Below are 21,894 nucleotides of genomic sequence, written 5' to 3'. Positions count from 1 at the left end.
TGATAAACACTCCCAAAAAGAAGGCTGTCCAAATTCTTAGATGCCTTAAAATGCTGCCTACTGAGGTGCCTTATTTTGAATGATGAAGGAGCATCCGATGCTTCCTTAGCGGTGAAGGCAATCCCAGCATTCGGTGCGGCACAGTTCATTTCAAATGTTAATACATTTACACAGAATTGTGATTTATTTGCAATTTCGGGCTTGTCAGTGACAGTTTAACTGTTGCCCGTACACAGAGGGAGACGTTAGCTGGCGTGCTAGCGGGTTGTGCCGCCTCAGCCCATTGGTTTGAATGCCCTGAGGCACTGTGGATAATCTAAATAATCTGCCGTATAAGTTCGACGTCTTATTAGGATCCCAGTTAGGATGTAGGATTTCTACAAGGCAGCTCACTAGGTTTTCGAACAGACCCATATTGACTAGGATCGTGAACGTAACAGTAGTAGCTCTGCTTCCCCACACCTGGCTTTTAATGCAAAAGCCTACAGTGACCGACAGCATGAGCTTGCCATTACCTCGTATTTAAAACACAATATTAAATGTAAAAGCAATAACACTGGACAACCGAACACATTAAATAATATATATAGTCGTTCAGATCAGATTCTGCTTTGAATGCCCATCCCTACCGCCTACTGTTCTGTAATTATTAGTAATTATTTTGTTAATCTTGAAGAAGAGACTTGAAGAATACTGTAAAATAATTAAACATCATTGAAAACCTCAAGCAGTATAAGTGTAAAACTACAGTAAACAACTAACATAACCTGCTGCCTTATTTGTATCTAATGTGACATTAATGCAAAAACAAAGCAAGCCACCTAAGCGGAAAAGTGAGGACTACTCATAAGACCCCATTAATAGGGTGCACATGGATATCCCCCCCCAAAAAAAGAGTCCAGGGTGGTTAAGGGTGGGATTAACCTGTCAGAGGACCAGAAAATGCTCATTACATAACGATGGATTAGGGACTACTTGACAAGGCTGCATGAACAAGCCGTTCTTACATGGTGGTACGAGAAGAGCCGAGCGCCGGAGTTGGCTGTGTACGAGGAAAGGAGGAACTTAGAGGGAACAGGGTTCCGTCCATGAGGTCAGATTGTCTCATGTATTCTTAAGTCTTAAGTGTGAGGTAAAAGGAGGTGATGTGACACTGATGAACACTGTCCACAAACATCCCGGAATACAAGAATGCGAATTAGTGTGATCCGATCACAAATCAATTCAGTTCTCCCTCATGGCAGTGCAGACTGGACTAAAAATGACGGAAAGGAATAAGTAGGTCAGGTGACCCATGAATGCAAGAAAAGCCTGATCAGACAAAACAAATGAAATGCTGTAGACAAACACGAGCTCTGCCTGATCGTGTCCAGACCTGAGAGGCAGAGTGAGAAATTGCTCCAATCCAGCAGTCCAGCTGTAATGGAGCTCGCAGGACGGTCAAAAAAGTGCAGAAGTGGGCAGGATTTACGTATATAGAAAGGAAAATAGGGTGAGGAAGGTGTGGCTGACAGACGACTGGCCCCCCGTTACATGTCTTTGGGCTCCAGCTTGCAGGACATCTCGAAGAGCAGGTTCTGATTGTCGATGACCTGCAGCTGTCGGACGTACGCCTTGGTCTGGAGGTGAGAGGGGGATGGCTCGGCTTCCATCACTACAAGGGAGAAGAGAAGAAGAATTTGTTAGAAATAATGTCCTTGATAAATGCCTTGCTCAAGGGCAACCTGGCAGTGGCTTGAACCAGCAACCTTTCGATTACTAATCCAGTACCTTATCTGCTAGGCGACAACTGCCCTGGGAACCTTCCATCAGCCATAACATTAAAACCACCTCACTGTCCATCTTATCAGCTCCACTTACCATATAGGAGCACTTTGTAGTTCTACAATTACTGACTGTAGTCCATCTGTTCCTCAGCATGCTTTGTTAGCCCCCTTTCATGCTGTTCTTCAATGGTCAGGACCACCACAGAGCAGGTATTATTTAGGTGGTGGATCATTCTCATCACTGCACTGACACTGACATGGTGGTGGTGTGTTGTGCTGGTATGAGTGGATCAGACACAGCAGTGCTGCTGGAGTTTTTAAATACCGTGTCCACTCACTGTCCACTCTATTAGACACTCCTACCTAGTTGGTCCACCTTGTAGATGTAAAGTCAGAGACGATCGCTCATCTATTGCTGCTGTTTGAGTTGGTCATCTTCTAGACCTTCATCAGTTGTCACAGGACGCTGCCCACAGGGCGCTGTTGGCTGGATATATTTTTGGTCGGTGGACTATTCTCAGTCCAGCAGTGACGGTGAGGTGTTTAAAAACTCCATCAGCGCTGCTGTGTCTGATCCACTCATACCAGCACAACACACACTAACACACCACCACCATGTCAGTGTCACTGCAGTGCTGAGAATGATCCACCACCTAAATAATACCTGCTCTGTGGTGGCCCTGGGAGAGTCCTGACCATTGAAGAACAGCATGAAAGGGGGCTAACAAAGCATGCAGAGAAACGGATGAACTACAGTCAGTAATTGTAGAACTACAAAGTGCTTCTATATGGTAAGTGGAGCTGATAAAATGGACAGTGAGTGTAGAAACATGGAGGTAATGTTATGGCTGATCGGTGTATATATATATATATTAAATAAGACTTTGCATATATACGTTTTGACCGCAAACACTTGGTGCAAGGCAAAGATACAATCCAATCCATCACAGGGCTTCGGCCAAAGAAACAGACAATCGTGCTGTGTCGATGCCCAGCTGGTCGATAGCACCGCTGGGATTCGAACAAGCTAGTGTATTAGACCACTGCGTCACCCGAGTAGATACATTCACACAGTATCGTGACAGTATATTGTCTATGCAATTGAGGGTTAAGGGCTTTGCTCAAGGGCCCAACCTCAAAAGTGGCACCCTGGCACCTTTCGATTACTAGTCCAGTACCTTACCTGCTAGGCTACAACTGCCCTGGGAACCCAAAAGGGGTTCCACTTCCAATGTATCTGTTTCTGTGACATCATCAACCCCAAATATCTGCTCATTGCAAACATGTCAGTCAAGCTGCACCACTACAATGAACTAGCTGATATTTGAAATGTCTACCATAGAAACGAGCGTTCGAATGCAGGAGCTCGGCATCCGTTGCTAAGACACGTTCAGAGGAAAAGACAAGACACAGAATGGGCTACATCTGAGAGGAGGTGGGAGCTATGAATAGCTACACATTGTGCTCTCTCTTCTACCTAAACGACCGTGCAAATCTCGACTCCGTTCACCAGCTCGCCTAATTCCTGATCCTTCGTTTTGCGCGATCCAGGATCAATGGGCTAATCGTGACATAAGATGACAGGATGAACCCCGTCTTCGAGGCAGCAGCAACCCAGTCTGTAATTGCTTTTGGATAGCAGATGCACATTAGCTGTGATTATGAGACACAACCGAAAGTTCAAGTCAATTTCGGACGTGGCATAACACACTGACATGCTGCAATTCTTTGAAATGTCAATCGACACGATTGGAGACTTTTGACCGGTCTAAATGACGCCCTTTGACTTTCTCACCCGGATAATGGCATCAGGAGCTGCTGAAAATGCCATTTGTAGGTGGGCTAGCATAGAAAGCTTCAGCTTATCCTGATCCAGCTCATCGCTTCATCATCAAGCTCTTGAGGATGTATGTATTGACACTGGATTTAGAAAATATTTAGTCCCCTTGACCTTTTCGCACACGTTACTGTGTTTGGGACTTGATTTTGAAGTCATACGATGGCCATGCAGGTTTATCACAGATTCTCTCCGTCCTATCTGACGGATCTTGAGAGGATCTGCCATGACGAGTGAGATTAACTGCCTGAATCAAATGTGTGATGTCCGTAGAGATGTATCCAAGAACACTTTTGACACATTGGGCTCTTGGTTTTTGCGTTTTCTGCGGCCCTCAAGGTTCGCCTGACTGAACTTTGACCCAGTTTTCCACTGTACATGATTTGGAAAGGCACACACCTGTTTATATAAGGTCCTATAGTACAGTAGACAATGCATGTCAGAGCACAAACCAAGCCATGAAGTCCAAGGAATTGTCTGTAGACCTTCAGGACAGGATTGTACAGAGGTACAGATCTGGAGAAGGGTACAGAAAAATTTCTGCAGCATTGAAGGTCCCAATCAGCACAGTGGCCTCCATCATCCGCAGGGGCGGCTCGTTCCTTAGGGCGATCGGGCGACGCACCACCAAAGGACGAAAGGGAAGAAATTTTTCTATCACAGCTGTGACTGTTCTGGAGTCTGTCTTGCCTTTGAATATCGTAGTCCAATCAGCGTGGAGTTGTGTTCCGTACAGTACCGCCCCTTTTGGGGAGACTTCAGTCTGACTGGAAATCGCCCCGGATTGCTCTCATAGACTCATGTTAAGGCTCTTTTTTTCGAACTGCAGGCGCTGCAATACAATCTGAATGGGTTCCGGGAGGGCTCGCACTTACGTGCTTGCGTTACACGTAACCTGGTGTCGCGATCTCGTCACCACGACTGCCATTACCTCAGTTCGGAGCAACTCCGACGTGTCATTAAGGAAAATGCCATTCAGTCATCGTAGTAATCAGGATAAATTAGCAACTTAAGAATTAGGGCCACCCAGACCAAATTTAAACATTAAGCAACTATCTACAAAGGGGGGAAAATCATGTAAGTTACAAGTAAATACAAGTAAGTAATGTCATTTTTTAATTGTGAATTGTGATTGCACTCATTGTACCTCCCCAATTGTTTAATTGTACTTCTTTATTCATTGCACATCAGCCCCGATGCCAATCTTTATTCTGGATCTGCTGCACCTAAAATAAAATGCTATCTGATGAAGACTGAATTAAATTGTTAGTGTGAAGGCTTTACTTAATTTTATGATTAATGGTAAAGCTGCTCTCTCTCCACGTTCAAACTTATTTGTGAGGGCAAACTGACAGATGACTTAAGATGTTTATTATTTAAGCTTTAATTTACCCATTGAACGGGTCACCTTGGCCATCATCGCAAAACAGTTGCCCCCCTGAGAGATTTGGCAGGAGCCGCCACTGATCATCCGTAAACGAAAGAAGTTTGGAACCACCAGGACTCTTCCTAGACGTGGCTGCCTGGCCAAACTGAGCGATCGGGGAAGACGGGCCTTGGCCAGGGAGGTGAGCAGGAACCCGAGGATCACTCCGACAGCATATCCTTGTGGGGATGGGAGAACCCGTCAGAGGATCAACCATCCAGACGGCACCCCACAAATCACGCCTTTATGGTAGAGTGGCCAAACGGAAGCCACTCCTTAGTAAAAGGCACATGACAGCCCGCTTGGGGTTCGCCAAAAGGCACCAAGAGGACTCTCAAACCATGAGAAACAAGATTCTCTGGTCTGATGAAACCAAAATTGAACTTTTTGGCCCGGATGCCAAGCATCACATCTGGAGGAAACCATGCACCGCTCATCACCTGGTTAATGCCATCCCTACAGTGAAGCATGGTGGTGGCAGCATCATGATGTGGGGATGTTTCTCAGCAGCTGGACCAGGGCGACTAGTCCTGATAGTAGGAAAGATGAATGCAGCTACGTACACCGAGATCCTTGAAGAAAACCTGCTCCAGGGCGCTCTGGACCTCAGACTGGGGCGAAGGTTTACCTTCTAGCATGACAACCACCCGAAGCACACAGCCAACTCTGTGAATGTCCCAGCCAGAACCCAGACTTGAACCTGATTGAACATCTCTGGAGAGATCTGAAAATGGCTCCCAATCCAACCTGATGGCGCTTGAGAGGTTCTGCCAAGAAGAATGGGAGAAACTGCCCAAAAATAGGTGTGCCAGGCTTGTAGCATCATACTCAAAAAGACTTGAGGCTGTAATTGCTGCCAAAGGTGCTTCAACAGTGCAAGTACTGTCCAGTGTATTTCCTGCCTTTCGCCCAGTGAATCGGGAACCATCACGCCCCTGAATAGGACAATAAATTCATTTATTTATTCATTTTCTTATCCGCTTATCCAATTAGGGTCTCGGAAGGGGGGGGGATGCTGGAGCCTATCCACAGCAACACCCTGGACGGGACGCCAGTCCATCGCAGGGCAGACACTAATACACACACACACCCATTCACTTACAGGGCAATTCAGTGTCTCCAATTAACCTGACTGCATGTTTTTGGACTGTGGGAGGAAACCCAGGAACTTCTTGCTGCGAGGCGACGGTGTTACCCACTGAGCCACCGTGCCGCCCTGGACAATGTTTTTTTACTCTTTATTTTTTTATACAAATGTTCATAAGAAAATGTGGACCTGGTACTCGTTCCAGCTGCGCCAGATTTACACCAACCACAAATTTCACCTAACAAAAACTTTGAGGTAAACCTGAGGAAATAAAATCTAAACCCATCTATCGTGTTCTGTACCCACTATGCTGCTGTACCGTGTCATACTGAAATAAGCATGACTGTGTCTTATAAATACATTTTCTAGAGGGCAGCATGTTACTCCAAAACGTGTACGGAACTTTCAGCTTTAATGATGCCCTGACAGATGTGCAGGTTCCCATGCCACTGGCATTTGTACACCATCAAAGACAGACCCCGGCTTTTGATCTTTCCTTTGCTAACAAATTGGTTTGTTCTTTTTTCTAAGGCCCATGGAGCATGTCATGCATCAGAAGTCGACTCGTAGACCACAATACACATTTCTCATGTGAATCTGTTCATTACAGAGGAGCCCGAGCTCAAAACATTGCGTTTCTGGACCTTTTTATCACGTTTGTGCATAGTACAGCCATAACGTGCATTCGTGTTGAATGAATGTTTAATAATGGGTTGCCATAATGGCTTAACTTTCATGTAGTAAAGCTGTAGCTCATCACACAAATTACACTTGGCACCACCTACTAACTGTGCTCTACTTAAGGTAAACAAAAAACCAGTGTGGGGGCAGTAATACCCCCAATAATGATTTAAGGTAAGTGGTTTATTCTTTATGTTACTGTCTGAGGGTGGCAGGTGGCTCGGTCTAGGTCCTTTCTGTGTGGAGTTTGCATGTTCTTCCAGTTTCCTCCGGGTGCTCCGGTTACCTCCCACAGTCAGGTTAATTGGAGCTACTAAAATTCCCATTAGGTATGAGTGTGTGTATTTGCCCTTTGATAGACTTCCCCCCAGTGAATCAGGACCCATCACAACCCTAAATAGGACAATAAATTAATGAATGTTTTTAACTTAACTTTTTTCCTGGATTCATAAGCAAATGTGGACCTGGTACTCAGTCCAGCTGCACCAGATTTACACCAACCACTAATTTTGCCTAACCTTAGGAAATGAAATGATAAAATACACAGACAGCAGCTAGACGGGCTGGAAGTGACTCAATATGGTCCTGGTAGGTTGTCAAAGGTATCTGGAGCCATGCTGACTGCAGTGCATCCCACAGCTGCTAAAGGGGGCGTAGGGGAGGATCCATGGAGCGAACACGACGATCAAGGTGTTCACACAGATGCTCAATTGAGTTCAAGTCTGGGGAATTAAGGGGACAGGGTAGTACTTGGAAGTCTTGGTCATGCTCTTCCAACCAATGTCGGACATATCTAGCCATGTGACATGTCGCATTGTCTTGCTGGAAAATCCAATCCATGGTACTTTTACCCATGACATTAACAAGGGATACAGACCAATCAGCCATAACATTAAAACCACCAGCTCCAGCTCCACTTACCATATAGAAGCACTTTGTAGTTCTACAATTACTGACTGTAGTCCATCTGTTTCTCTGCATGCTTTGTTAGCCCCCTTTCATGCTGTTCTTCAATGGTCAGGACCACCACAGAGCAGGTATTATTTAGGTGGTGGGTCATTCTCAGCACTGCAGTGACACTGACATGGTGGTGGTGTGTTAGTGTGTGTTGTGCTGGTACGAGTGGAGAGTTTTTAAACACCTCACTGTCACTGCTGGACTGAATAGGCCACCAACCAAAAATATCCAGCCAACAGTGCCACGTGGGCAGCGTCCTGTGTCCACTGATGAAGGTCTAGAAGATGACCGACTCAAACAGCAGCAATAGATGAGCGATCGTCTCTGACTTTACATCTAGAAGGTGGAGTGTGAGTGGACACGGTATTTAAAAACTCCAGCAGAGCTGCTGTGTCGGATCCACTCAGACCAGCACAACACACACTAACACACCACCACCATGTCATTGTCACTGCAGTGCTGAGAATGATCCACCACCTAAATAATACCTGCTCTGTAGTGGTCCTGGGAGAGTCCTGACTATTGAAGAACAGCATGAAAGGGGGCTAACAAAGCATGTAGAGAAATAAATGGACTACAGTCAGTAATTGTAGAACTACAAAGTGCTTCTATATGGTAAGTGGAGCTGATAAAATGGACAGTGAGTGTACAAACAAGGAGGTGGTTTTAATGTTATGGCTGATCGGTGTAAATATATATTATAGTATAGGTGTGATAGGGCATTATGGTATAGCAGTAAAAGAGTACAGCAATAAAAGGAAATTAAGATACATGCAGACACATAGCTGTTCCAGATGCGAATTAAGAACAACCACAGCACACAAACACACACACAAATCTGCACCAGACCCCATTAAGACATAAAAAGGCCCCACCGGTCATAACTAATTATATTACTGTATTATAGCTGGGTGTAACACATGAGAAGTATGTGTGTATGTGTGTATTTGTGATGAGTTGCCTGCCGTTTTGCTGGCCCTGAGGGCTGTGTTGTTCTAGGCAGATGGGATATGGCAGGGTGGAGCAAAGCATTCCCAAAATAATTCCACTCAGACAGGTGTGTGTCCGTGCCTGTGTGTATCATGGGTGGAGTTCTGCTTTTTTACACTAAATCGCTCTGACCGGTTGGTATCTGTCTCTGATTTCGTGTGTGTGTGTAGGTGTGTGTAAAAGAGAGGCCGTGTGGGATAACCCTACCTAGCTGAGTACTCCTGTACCGCCTGATGCTCCGCACCATTTCTGCCACTTTATGCTGAAAAAAGGAGAAAAAAAACACTTTTTTAAAAAGTTTTGGCCATTACACCCAGACATTAGCCAATCATGCTCATGCAGACGCCCGACCAGGTATAATATTATGACCACCTTTCTAATATTGTGTTGGTCCCCCTTTTACTGCCATAACCTGTCGAGGCATGGACTCCACTAGACCTCTGAAGGTGTGCTGTGGTATCTGGCACCAAGATGTTAGCAGCAGATCCTTTAACTCCTGTAAGTTGTGAGGTGGGGCCTCCATGGACCGGACTTGTTTGTCCAGCACATCCCACAGATGCTTGATCGGATTAATGCTCACGTGCCCATTGTTGGTGCTTTCGGTGGTGGACAGGGGTCAGCATGGGCACCCTGACTGGTCTGCGGCTATGCAGCCCCATTCGCAATAAACTGTGATGCACTGTGTATTCTGACACCTTTCTATCAGAACCAGCATTAACTTCTTCACCAATCTGAGTTACAGTAGCTCCCCACGTGCATCAATGAGCCTTGGCCACCCATGACCCTGTTTTGATACATACTGACCACTACAGATTGGGAACACCCCACAAGAGCTGCAGTTTTAGAGATGCTCTGACCCAGTCGTCTAGCCATCACAATTTGGCCCTTGTCAAACTCACTCAAATCCTTATGCTTGTCCATGTTTCCTGCTTATAACATCAACTTTGAGGATTAAATGTTCACTTGCTGCCTAATATGTCCCACCCACTAAGAGGTGCTGTGATGAAGAGATAATCAGTGTTATTCACTTCACCTGATAGTGGTCATAATGTTATGCCTGGGCGGTGTAATATATAAGACTTAACATATATCAGCAAAGAAGTGTGTGCACAATTTACTTACCATCTTCTCAAAATTAACCAGCTCCCCATGGAAGGTCTTACAACTCTCATGAAGGAAAGTAAGATCTACAGGAAAAAGAGAGAGGAGATAAGTGGTTATAACAATGGTTACATAGTGACATGCCAATCTGAGGAGCATCAGTCCAAAGCAAAGAAGTCTGATGGATGTATTGAGTCTCAGCATGACTAATAAGGAGATCAGTTTGAGCTGACTGAGTATTCTACAGCTGCATATAAATAAAACAAGGTCAGAGTCAACATGGCAACAAGATCCATGTATACCACAAGGACCAAGACTAACTTTTAAAAAGAGACAGAAAAACAGACAGAGGTCGTTCAGGCTCTTGACCTGCGTGGCCTATCTAGGCTGGAGTTGGTAAACAAGCATTAAAAATGTAACACTCAGTCACAAACATAAGCTCAGTCATGTCCCAAAAGCTTAAAATATTAAGACCAGCAACTAATAATTTAGCAGTTTTATATAAGATTCACTGCACATGATTTTCAAAGGAAACCCACACGGACATGCAAACTCCACACAGAAAGGAACCCAGGACTTTCTTGCTGTGAGACGACAATGCTACCCACCTAGCCACTCATGACAAACAGTTACCTGGACAGAAAGGTAAAACTCAGTGGTAGCTCAGTGGTGACGGACATGGCTGGATTACTGACCGGGCCAGTGGGGCCAGCGCCCAGGGGCCCTTGAGGTCAGGGGGCCCTGGCCCAAAACATTTTGCGATGCCTATCAACATTTATGATACAATATATTTTTATTTCCGAGGGCCCACCATTTTAAGGATCCTATGACTATTAGGGACTTTGACCCCAGGGCCTCTTGGGGGCCCCTAGCCATGCTTTTGGGCCCCTTATGAAAATGGATGAGGCATTGTGGCACTGCTCTGACTTCGACTTCTGGCTATTAGGGGTCCTAGGAAAGAGGGGGGCATATTTTTAGAGGGCCCTGGTTATGAGAGCCCCTACCAGGGGGCCCTAGAGAAGAGCAGGGCATACCATTAGAGGGCCCTTGATCACGAGGGCCCCTGCTATGGGGCCCTTGACTTCCATAGAAGTCGTTTACCATGGCTCCTTGACTTTCTAAGGACCTACAAATTGCCAGGCAAGCTACCATATTTCATAACAGACGTTTTGTTGCAAATATGCGATTCAGGCCCTTACTTAATGTTTCTGAATTTGTATTGTTTCAAAATTATTATGTTCAATTTCTCTTAAGCGCAGAGACACAAATTAATTTAGCAATTTTGCAATTATTTACATTTAAGACAAGCAATTTCAAGCAGTTTGAATGCATACACACACTTAACTGAGCTATTTGATGTTCTTTTCATGCCTGACAATATGTCCAACAGTGAGCTCACTTTAAAGGCTAACTCACTCGCTGCAGCATATCCTTCAGATCTGAACATGAGCCTGGCAGATGAATTGATACAATACAAATCATTCATAACAGAAAAAGAAAAATGTCCTAGAAAAATGCTCAAAACCATGATAAATTTGAATTTACAGTCAACCTTTCCAAATGTCTACATAGCACTTAGACTTTTTTTGACTTTGCCTATCACAAATTGTGAAGGGGAGCGTTCATTCTCCAAACTGGCTCGTATTAAGAATGAACTCAGGATTAGGATGCGCCAAAACTGCCTGAACTCACCGTCACTTCTGGCCATTGAATCAGATTTGGTCAGACAGCTTAATTTTGATGAATTAGTGGATGACTTTGCAAGAAAGAAGAGTAGAAAGAAACTTATATAAAATAGATACTTGTGTTAGGGTTAGTTATTGACAGGTTGTTTAATGTATTAATTTATTTATGTTTTTGGAGGGGGGGGGGGGGGGCGCAGGGGGGGGGGGGGGGGGCCCAGACTATCCTTAATCCGTCCTTGGTGACGGACCAACCTCCACCAAATTGCCACTATTTGGGCCCCAATAGAGCGATCGTCTCTGATTTTACCTCTACAAGGTGGACCAACTAGATAGGCGTGTCTAATACAGTGGACAGTGAGTGGACACGGTATTTAAAAACTCCAGCAGCGCTGCTGTTTCTGATATACTCATACCAGCACAACACACACTAACACACCACCACCATCAGTGTTCCTGCAGTGCTGAGAATGATCCACCACCTAAATAATGCCTGCACTGTGGTGGTCCTGGGAGAGTCCTGACCATTGAAGAACAGCATGAAAGGGGGCTAACAAAGTATTTAGAGAAACAGATGGACTACAGTCAGTAATTGTAGTGCTCCTATATGGTAAGTCGAGTGTAGAAACAAGGAGGTGGTTTTAATGTTATGGCTGATCAGTGTACTTATAATAACACAGCCAAAATAATAAATATGGTTTAAGACCAGCTGCAGTCCTGCAAAGCCGACACCTACCAACACACACACACTGTAAGAACAAAAGGGGGCTCGAAAAGAACCAGAAATTAAATTGTTGATCCAGACCCTGTGCTCTGTCAGATCCATCCATTCATTAAACATCTGGCCTAACATTTAATAATGTACCATCATCGACTTCAAAGAGTCAGACCTCAGGCTTCAAAGCTTCCTCAGCCGTTACAATAACAGGCTGAGAGCACGTGCTCCACCAGAACATCACATAAACAATAATATTCATATAATAGCTGGTACAGGAGTGTTTAAACAGTGTTATGGCTGGGTAGGACTGAGGAGTCACATGGTACTTAAGGGGAAATGAAATGAGGTGCAGGAATGATCTGCCCAGTCCACACAGCTGCCGATTCAGCACTAATGTTTCAAGGTAGTGGTGCCATTTGTGACATTAACATTTTTAACATTAACAGCTCACAAAGTATATTAGAAATAAAGTTAAAGTCGACCCGCTATTAAGCAGGTGGTGGCACAGTGGCTAAGTGGGTAGCACTGTCGCCTCACAGCAAGAAGGTCCTGGGTTCGATCCCCAGGTGGAGCGGTCCGGGTCCCTTCTATGTGGAGTTTGCTTATTCTCCCGTGTCTGCGCGGGTTTCCTCCGGGTGCTCCGGTTTCCTCCCACAGTCCAAAGACGTGCAAGTGAGGTGAACTGGAGACACTAAATTGCCCATGACTGTGTTCGATATGAACTTGTGAACTGATGAATCTTCTGTAATGAGTAACTACCGTTCCTGTCATGAATGTAACCAAAAAGGTAAAAAACATGACGTTAAAATCCTAATAAACAAACAAACAAACAAAACAGTCGAACCTTAAATATTCTATTAACTTCATCAGGCATTTTTAACAAAATATTAATAATTACAAAAGTTTTATACTTCTTCACTTAAATAAAGGTTCTTTATGCTACCGGCAGGCTGGACGCCTGCACGAACAATAATTGGCTCATTGGCAGGGAGGGTGCCGGAGGGGATTTCTCATAACTGATGCAATTACGACCTCTGCTGACTTGAAGACGACTGCACAGAGACGAGGGAAAATGGGGCGAGGTCTTCAATCGCTGTGTAAGGACTCTAAATGGTGGAAAGAGGCGCCCGTGCAGAATGCATGAATGGAAAAGGGTTCCGTGAAGGGCTGCGCGAGGGTCGGATGAGGCGTGAGCAGCAATATACCCTCCTCAAAAGCGATCCCCAGCAGCGGAAGACAAATTGGCTATGCTAAATTGGGAGAAAAACCAGTGAAATATATATTTTAAATAAATAAATTTAAAAAAATAACGGTTCAAGAAAATTTCTGGTTTAATTTCATCTTTTCCAGATGTTGCGCTTGTAAGGTTAAGCAGATTAAACAAGCTGATCTAAAGCCTGCAAAGCAATTTAGCGCCTCATCTCATATAAACGTACACTGTAAGTCTTCGAATAACGATATGTCATTTCCAAGAATAAGGATCGGAAATCCAAAGCACAGTACTGGCATACGGATTACACCGTGTGTGTGTGTGAGTGTGTGTGTGTGTGTGTGTGTGTGAGCGTGGTGAGAGTTAGACGCAGCATGGAGGGTGTCCACGCTCTTGCTTGCACAGTGCAGAGAGGATTAAAAGGTGTTAATTAGCCTAGCGGGGATTCAGAATTCGGCTTTTAATCGGGCAGTGGTAAAGTTGTCTCGGTGGGAAGCGGCTTAACGGGACACATCTGGACAACAGCTACACAGAGAGTCTGACAGGCAGTGCAGCGGTGCTCCTAGACTACTTGTGCTTACAGCACGCAGTATATGAAATATCTTGGGACCAAACTGTATGTTGGTTATTGTAGTAATTGTGTTTATTGTGTTTATGGTTTTAATATTTTAAATAAAACTTGTGCCAACAAAAGATCAGAAGATAAAAACTGTAATAAATTCTTTAAATATTTTAATAAAACACTATATTTCCAATATATTCTACTTAAAGGGCATTAATATGGTCTGTCTAAAACCTAGCGAGCTGCCTTGCTGCCTAAGTAGAGAGGATTCTAACTCTTTTTAAACTCAGGGTCGCAGAGAAAAAATAATAATAATTAAATAAATAAAGGTTCAATGGTTCGAATCTCAGCTCTGCTACCGGCAGGCTGGGTGCCTACACGAACAATGATTGTCTCGTTTGCAGGGAGGGTGCAACTACGACCTCCGATTGGCTGATCGACGGTGCCTGCACAGAGACAGGAAATTATGGGATCAGGGTGTGTCTCTCCGTACACAAAGCTGATCCCCATATGAACTCGCCTCGTGCAGGTAAAAAGAATCATTCGGCTACTGCACTGTAATAAATTCTTTAAAGATCTTAATAAAATGCTACATTTCCATGACAATATTCTACGTATTTAAATGGTGTTAAAAGGGTCTGTCTGAAAACCTAGTGAGCTGCCTTGCTGCCTAAGTAGAGAGGATTTTCCAACCCTGGGTCGCAAGCAGAGAAAAATTATAATCATTAAATAAACTAATTTTAACAGCACAGAAACACAAAAAGGAACTAGTATGCGATCACCCCCTTGTGGCGGCTTTATGTTACATCTTGTAAACCACAGTAAGACCAGATTATACAGAGCAATACAAAAAGAGTAAGATGCATTGTGTTGGCTGGGTCGCGTGAAAAACCCTGTTCTAACAGACATCGAACTTTGAAATTTCCGAAACGCTTTTGTCAGAGCCAGATCTGCGTTTGAAGCTCACTGATCTCGTTCCTGACATCACAAGGCTGCTCCGCTAAACACGCGCACTCACTTAAATGGTCAGTGGTAACTGCATACAGTGCCTTGCAAAAGTATTCGGCCCCCTTTGAACTTTTCAACCTTTTGCCACATTTCAGGCTTCAAACATAACGATATGAAATTGTAATTTTTTGTGAAGAATCAACAACAAGTGGGACACAATCGTGAAGTGGAACGAAATTTATTGGATATTTTAAACTTTTTTTTAGAAATAAAAAACTTAAAAATGGGGCGTGCAATATTATTCGGCCCCTTTACTTTCAGTGCAGCAAACTCACTCCAGAAGTTCAGTGAGGATCTCTGAATGATCCAATGTTGACCTAAATGACTGATGGTGATAAATAGAATCCACCTGTGTGTAATCAAGTCTCCGTATAAATGCACCTGCTCTGTGATTGTCTCAGAGTTCTGTTTAAAGTGCAGAGAGCATCATGAAGACCAAGGAACACACCAGGCAGGTCCGAGATACTGTTGTGGAGAAGTTTAAAGCCGGATTTGGATACAAAAAGATTTCCCAAGCTTTAAACATCTCAAGGAGCACTGTGCAAGCGATCATATTGAAATGGAAGGAGTATCAGACCACTGCAAATCTACCAAGACCCGGCCGTCCCTCTAAACTTTCAGCTCAAACAAGGAGAAGACTGATCAGAGATGCAGCCAAGAGGCCCATGATCACTCTGAATGAACTGCAGAGATCTACAGCTGAGGTGGGAGACTCTGTCCATAGGACACAATCAGTCGTACACTGCACAAATCTGGCCTTTATGGAAGAGTGGCAAGAAGAAAGCCATTTCTCAAAGATATCTATAAAAAGTCACCTGGGAGACACACCAAACATGTGGAAGAAGGTGCTCTGGTCAGATGAAACCAAAATCGAACTTTTTGGCCACAATGCAAAACGTTATGTTTGGCGTAAAAGCAACACAGCTCATCACCCTGAACACACCATCCCCACTGTCAAACATGGTGGTGGCAGCATCATGGTTTGGGCCTGCTTTTCTTCAGCAGGGACAGGGAAGATGGTTAAAATTGATGGGAAGATGGATGGAGCCAAATACAGGACCATTCTGGAAGAAAACCTGTTGCAGTCTGCAAAAGACCTGAGACTGGGACGGAGATTTATCTTCCAACAAGACAATGAACCAAAACATAAAGCAAAATCTACAATGGAATGGTTCACAAATAAACGTATCCAGGTGTTAGAATGGCCAAGTCAAAGTCCAGACCTGAATCCCATCGAGAATCTGTGGAAAGAGCTGAAAACTGCTGTTCACAAACGCTCTCCATCCAACCTCACTGAGCTCGAGCTGTTTTGCAAGGAAGAATGGGCAAAAATGTCTGTCTCTCGATGTGCAAAACTGATAGAGACATACCCCAAGCGACTTGCAGCTGTAATCGCAGCAAAAGGTGGCGCTACAAAGTATTAACGCAAGGGGGCTGAATAATATTGCACGCCCCACTTTTCAGTTTTTTATTTCTAAAAAAAGTTTAAAATATCCAATAAATTTCGTTCCACTTCACGATTGTGTCCCACTTGTTGTTGATTCTTCACAAAAAATTACAATTTCATATCTTTATGTTTGAAGCCTGAAATGTGGCAAAAGGTTGAAAAGTTCAAGGGGGCCGAATACTTTTGCAAGGCACTGTATATACTAGTGATGAGTCGTTTGTGAACGAGCCGATTCTATTGAACGGAATGAAAATGAACAAAAGGAACCGAGTCTTTTATTTCTGCACAGTTCTTATCGACTGTAATCCACCCATTCAGCTTCGCATCAGTAGAGAGAATTAATCATAACGTAATAAGAGCTGCACTTTCAGTATCACGGAGAGCGAGCGAGACACACACACACACACACACACACACACTTACATTCACTAACACCACATACATAAACACACACTCGCACGCATGCATACTCATACACACACACACACACACACACACACACACACACAGAGAGAGAGAGCTAGAGCTAGTAGTATAATGACAAATAATTGAGAAATAAACTATAAACTTGTTTAACCCTTTGATGCACAACCTGGGTCAAAAGTGACCCAACTGAGTTTTTATTTTCTACATCTTTGCAATAAATTAATTTCGTCATTCAAGCTTCCATGAATTCCTCAATTAACTTGTTTTTGATCATCACAAATCCTTATTTCAGTTTTATATTTTTTACTTTTTTAATAAAAATCATTTTTGTATCACTACCCTTCTAATGCACAACATGGGTCAAAAATGACCCTTATGTATTTACTATGGAATTTGACAGAAACTACTGACATTTGTAAGTGTTTGTAGTCAAAAACATATTTACTGATCTTTTGAAAGACAACCAAAGATTAGGCTCTTGAATCTTGAATATGTCCAATACTATTTGCTTGCTAGCTGTTTACATATTCTAGTATAGATAGCTTTTATTAGCTAAGACAGCAAATACATGAATAACTGACAAATGTGCACATGAAAATATTCTTGAATGGATGAATATGGGTCATTTTTGACCCATGTTGTGCATTAGAAGGGGTTTGCTTAGCTTGTGCATCAAAGGGTTAATTGTGTTAAATCTGGTTATTTCATTGTGCTTATGTTTTAAAGCAGAAACTAACAGTCACATCTCTGCACAAAAGAGGATTTTTCTGAAACTTAATGAAAGGCAACCACAGTATGTCTCTTTTTTTTTCTTTGGAAATAAATCTTTTTGTCTCATTTAAGTGTTGTTTGATTTAGGAATACATTTAAGGCAAGCTAGCAAAATCTGATATTAATATCGGGGGTGTCTTACAGTTTACCTAGTAGCGCCTGCCGAAGAACGAAGAGCCATTTTTTTGAACGGCTCTTTAAAAGGAGCCGAGCCAAAAGATCCGACTCCCTTCAAGAAGCCATGATTCCCATCACTACTGTAATATATACACACACACACCTAATTAATGTGTGCCATATGTGGTTCTGTGATGAGAAACATAGGTGGTACTTGGAACTTTTGGTTTGATAATGGGTGGTACTCGGTCTAAAAAGTTTGAGAACCACTGCGCTAGGTAGTTACTGGTCACACAAGATTCAAACTCTGGTCAAACACAGTGACAGACAATTTTGTATCTTCAATTCACCTCACTTGAATGTCTTTGGACTGTAGGAGGAAACCGGAGCTCCCAGAGGAAACCCACACAGACACGGGGAGAACATGCAAACTCCACTCAGAAAAGACCTGGACCGCCCAACCTGGGAATCAAACCCAGGACCTTCTTGCTGTGAGGCGAAAGTGCTACTCACCGAACCACCGTGTCGCCTCAACTAACCTTTAACCTGTGTACATTGCAATATTTAATCTTTACATTTTCCCTAAATTATACATTTATAGGCTGCATGTGTACATCATGTTTATGCAGTACAAACCTGTGTAGTAAACATTGAATAGGTTAGAACCAACCTAGAGTCACCAACCTGACTGGGCATCTACACAAACACAATTGACCATGTTTAAGGAAGGGAAGGTCAGACTGGGGGCTCTTCTTACTGCCACTGTGAATCGTGAACTCTGGGACTGGTCCGGGCGGCTGTGTGAGTAAGGGGAAGTCACAACACCCAACACCGGCAGATCATAAGAAGCGTGCACATATCAAGGGCGTGTGGTGATCTGGCTATTCTTAATCAAATCAGGGGTTGAACAAGCAGCCATGGATTCATATTCAGGAATTGGAAATGCTTGGTTGGGGAGATGGGCAGGGATCCAATGGAAGAAGTACTATGATTAGACTAAATCTAAAAAAAAAAAGAACATGCAGTGTCTCAAATGTTCTATAGCGCAGTTTCACAAAAACACTTAGTTTGAAGTGTTTTATTTATTACAGTATTTTTCCAAACGTATGTCTTTCATAAAGGCAACACTTAAAATATTAAAAAAACCATTTATATGCAGAATTATTGTATGTTTAAGCGATAGAACACGAGAGGGGGGGTGTTATTCGCGATAACACACAACCTCTAGTGTTCTATTGCTTTTATACAACAGTTTTTACAAAATAAAGAAAGAAAATAAATCAAAGAAGCCCTGAATTTTACATTAAATATGTTTTAATACTGACAATACCTTCCGCCAAAAAGTAGTTCTACAACGAATGAGTTGCTGCTATGAAAATTCCCTACCCTGCCTTAACACAGTAGGCTAAAAAAGGCATATAGTTTAACACTACAAAGCAGACATCCCAAGTTGCAAAATCTCATTTTAGGGAGGTAAGAACAACAAGAAGAAGAAGGCAAGAACCTCCGAAGGGAAAAAAAAGAAATAAAAAACCTCTCGCACACACCAAAGGATTATGGGTGAAAACAGAACTTTTAGGAGCTGCTAACTGGGCTATTAAGCTAACTGTTCGCGTTACAAACACATTAATGTTCCCTACACAGTGCACTAGATTGTGTATCAGATCACGGATTTATGTTCCCTACATAGTGCGCTAGATAGTAAATTAGACAATTGTTTATGTTCCCTACACAGTGCACTAGATTGTATATCAGATAACGCATTTATGTTCACTACATAGTGCACTAGACAATATATTAGACAATTGATTTATGTTCCCTACATAGTGAACTAGATAGTGAATTAGACAATTGGTTATGTTCCCTACACAGTGCACTAGATTGTATATCAGATAACGCATTCATGTTCACTACATAGTGCACTAGACAATATATTAGACAACTGATTTATGTTCCCTACATAGTGCGCTAGATAGTAAATTAGACAATTGGTTATGTTCCCTACACAGTGCACTAGATTGTATATCAGATAACGCATTCATGTTCACTACATAGTGCACTAGACAATATATTAGACAATTGATTTATGTTCCCTACATAGTGAACTAGATAGTGAATTAGACAATTGGTTATGTTCCCTACACAGTGCACTAGATTGTATATCAGATAACGCATTCATGTTCACTACATAGTGCACTAGACAGTATATTAGACAACTGATTTATGTTCCCTACATAGTGCACTAGATAGTGAATTAGACAATTGGTTATGTTCCCTACACAGTGCACTAGATTGTATATCAGATAACGCATTCATGTTCACTACATAGTGCACTAGACAGTATATTAGACAACTGATTTATGTTCCCTACATAGTGCACTAGATAGTGAATTAGACAATTGGTTATGTTCCCTACACAGTGCGGTAGATTGTATATCAGATAACGCATTTATGTTCCCTACACAGTGCACTAGATTGTATATCAAATAACGCATTCATGTTCACTACATAGTGCACTAGACAGTATATTAGACAACTGATTTATGTTCCCTACACAGTGCACTAGATTGTATATCAGATAATGGATTTAAAACGCGATCAGGAAAAAAGTCTGCGTCGCCTGCGTGCGCGTTTGTGTGCATGAAGCTTGTCGTTACTGGCAACGCGTCAGCGCGGTTAGAACGCTTCTCAACCAATCAGATTGTAAGGTCGGAACTAACTGTTGTATAATAATGTGTATATTGTATATTATGCAGATGTGTACAGGGGTCAGATATGCACATACATATACTGTATATCTCTCTTACCTTTAAGCAGTAGTGGAGTGAACGGGATAAGTGGCGCCTTCAGACTGGCTAACAGGTCCCTGTATGACTTGTGGTTCCTGGAGGGGTCCTGAGTCACACACATACACACCGTTATTATTAAATGTGATTTCTAATTTTCTGTGTTTGTGTGTGCACAGAACAATATATGGTATGACTTGATACTTGTGTTAAACAGGGGTATTAAAATCACGGGTGTTTTGCCCTCTCTTTGCCTAGGTATCAGGTGGCATTAACGTATTTATTGATGAAGATTGCTTATCAGCATCTGTGCTATCGGAATGGATGGCCTCCTTTAGACTGTTGTTGACTGTTCTTATTAAATACATTTAAATATAAATAAACCAATTTATTTAATAGAAACGTGAAGTAATTGTATGAATTATAAAAGTTAGATGAGAATTCACATGTTGAAAAACAAATGTTTAAAGCATGCATACTGGTTATACTATAATACAGTGACTTACAGCAAGGCTCTCAAACTGCTGAAATTGCTTCCGGAACTTTCCAGGCAAACCCTGTCAATAAACACAGACACAACACATTTTAAAAACATTTGCATAATGTGACATATTTGAGCCTATAGCAAATGAAAGGAGGCAATACCTAAATAAATAAATCTATGGGGGTATTATAAATATAATAATAATAATAATAATATAAAAATTAAGTAAACATGACAGAATAATACAAATAAAAAGATATAGGAGAGGGCGGGCTTTACCTCCCAGGTAAGACGCAGACGGCTAACCGCAGGGTTGTCCAGCCCCAAAACTATGGCAAGGAACGACAGCAGGTCCTGCTGCTGCTTACATCTGAAACAAACCACATACAGTCCATTAGCTCAGGGGTTTTCAACCTGTGGGGGGAGGCACGAGTACCTGTCTGGGGCGTGGCATTCTGAGATTTTTTTACTTCTAAAACTAAAGCAATTCATTTTTCACCCACAGGAGACATATTTGATTAGTCTAACTGACCACGCACGCACGCACACACGTTTAATGTTTTTCAGTTCAGTCTGAAAAAACCCTTAAAAAACAGTGAAGATAAATCACAACGTGACAAAAGCAACGACTGCTGTTATAGGGCGTGTGTGTGTGTGTGTGTCTTTAAGAGAGATGCTCTGTTCACAGTATCAATATAAGTGATTCAGGAGTCGATTCATATAAAGAAAAGCGTAAGTTATCTCTCCGTGTTTACTGTTATTAATGAATGTTGCGGTTAAGCAATAGAACACGAGAGGGAGTGTGTTATCGCGAATAACATCACAGCTGTGATTCGAT

At 42.7% G+C, this 21,894-nt stretch overlaps 1 protein-coding gene across 1 annotated transcript in view; it reads right to left on the bottom strand.

The window, feature by feature from the left end:
* Positions 1-874: 874 nt before the first annotated feature.
* Positions 875-21,894, bottom strand: part of rapgefl1 (Rap guanine nucleotide exchange factor (GEF)-like 1) — an 81,327-nt gene continuing 60,307 nt past the window's right edge. Inside the window, exons 10-15 of the mRNA XM_063018865.1 lie at positions 21,336-21,426; positions 21,079-21,129; positions 20,594-20,681; positions 9,867-9,931; positions 8,952-9,006; positions 875-1,654 (exon numbers count right to left, since the gene is read on the bottom strand). Of these exons, the coding sequence (XP_062874935.1) occupies positions 1,530-1,654; positions 8,952-9,006; positions 9,867-9,931; positions 20,594-20,681; positions 21,079-21,129; positions 21,336-21,426 (475 nt within the window). The 3' untranslated portion in view covers positions 875-1,529. The remainder of the gene's footprint in view (positions 1,655-8,951; positions 9,007-9,866; positions 9,932-20,593; positions 20,682-21,078; positions 21,130-21,335; positions 21,427-21,894) is intronic.

The sequence above is a fragment of the Trichomycterus rosablanca genome, chromosome 22 (assembly GCF_030014385.1).
Source record: "Trichomycterus rosablanca isolate fTriRos1 chromosome 22, fTriRos1.hap1, whole genome shotgun sequence".
Taxonomy (NCBI): Eukaryota; Metazoa; Chordata; class Actinopteri; order Siluriformes; family Trichomycteridae; genus Trichomycterus; species Trichomycterus rosablanca.
This window is presented reverse-complemented; position numbering and strand designations above follow the sequence as displayed.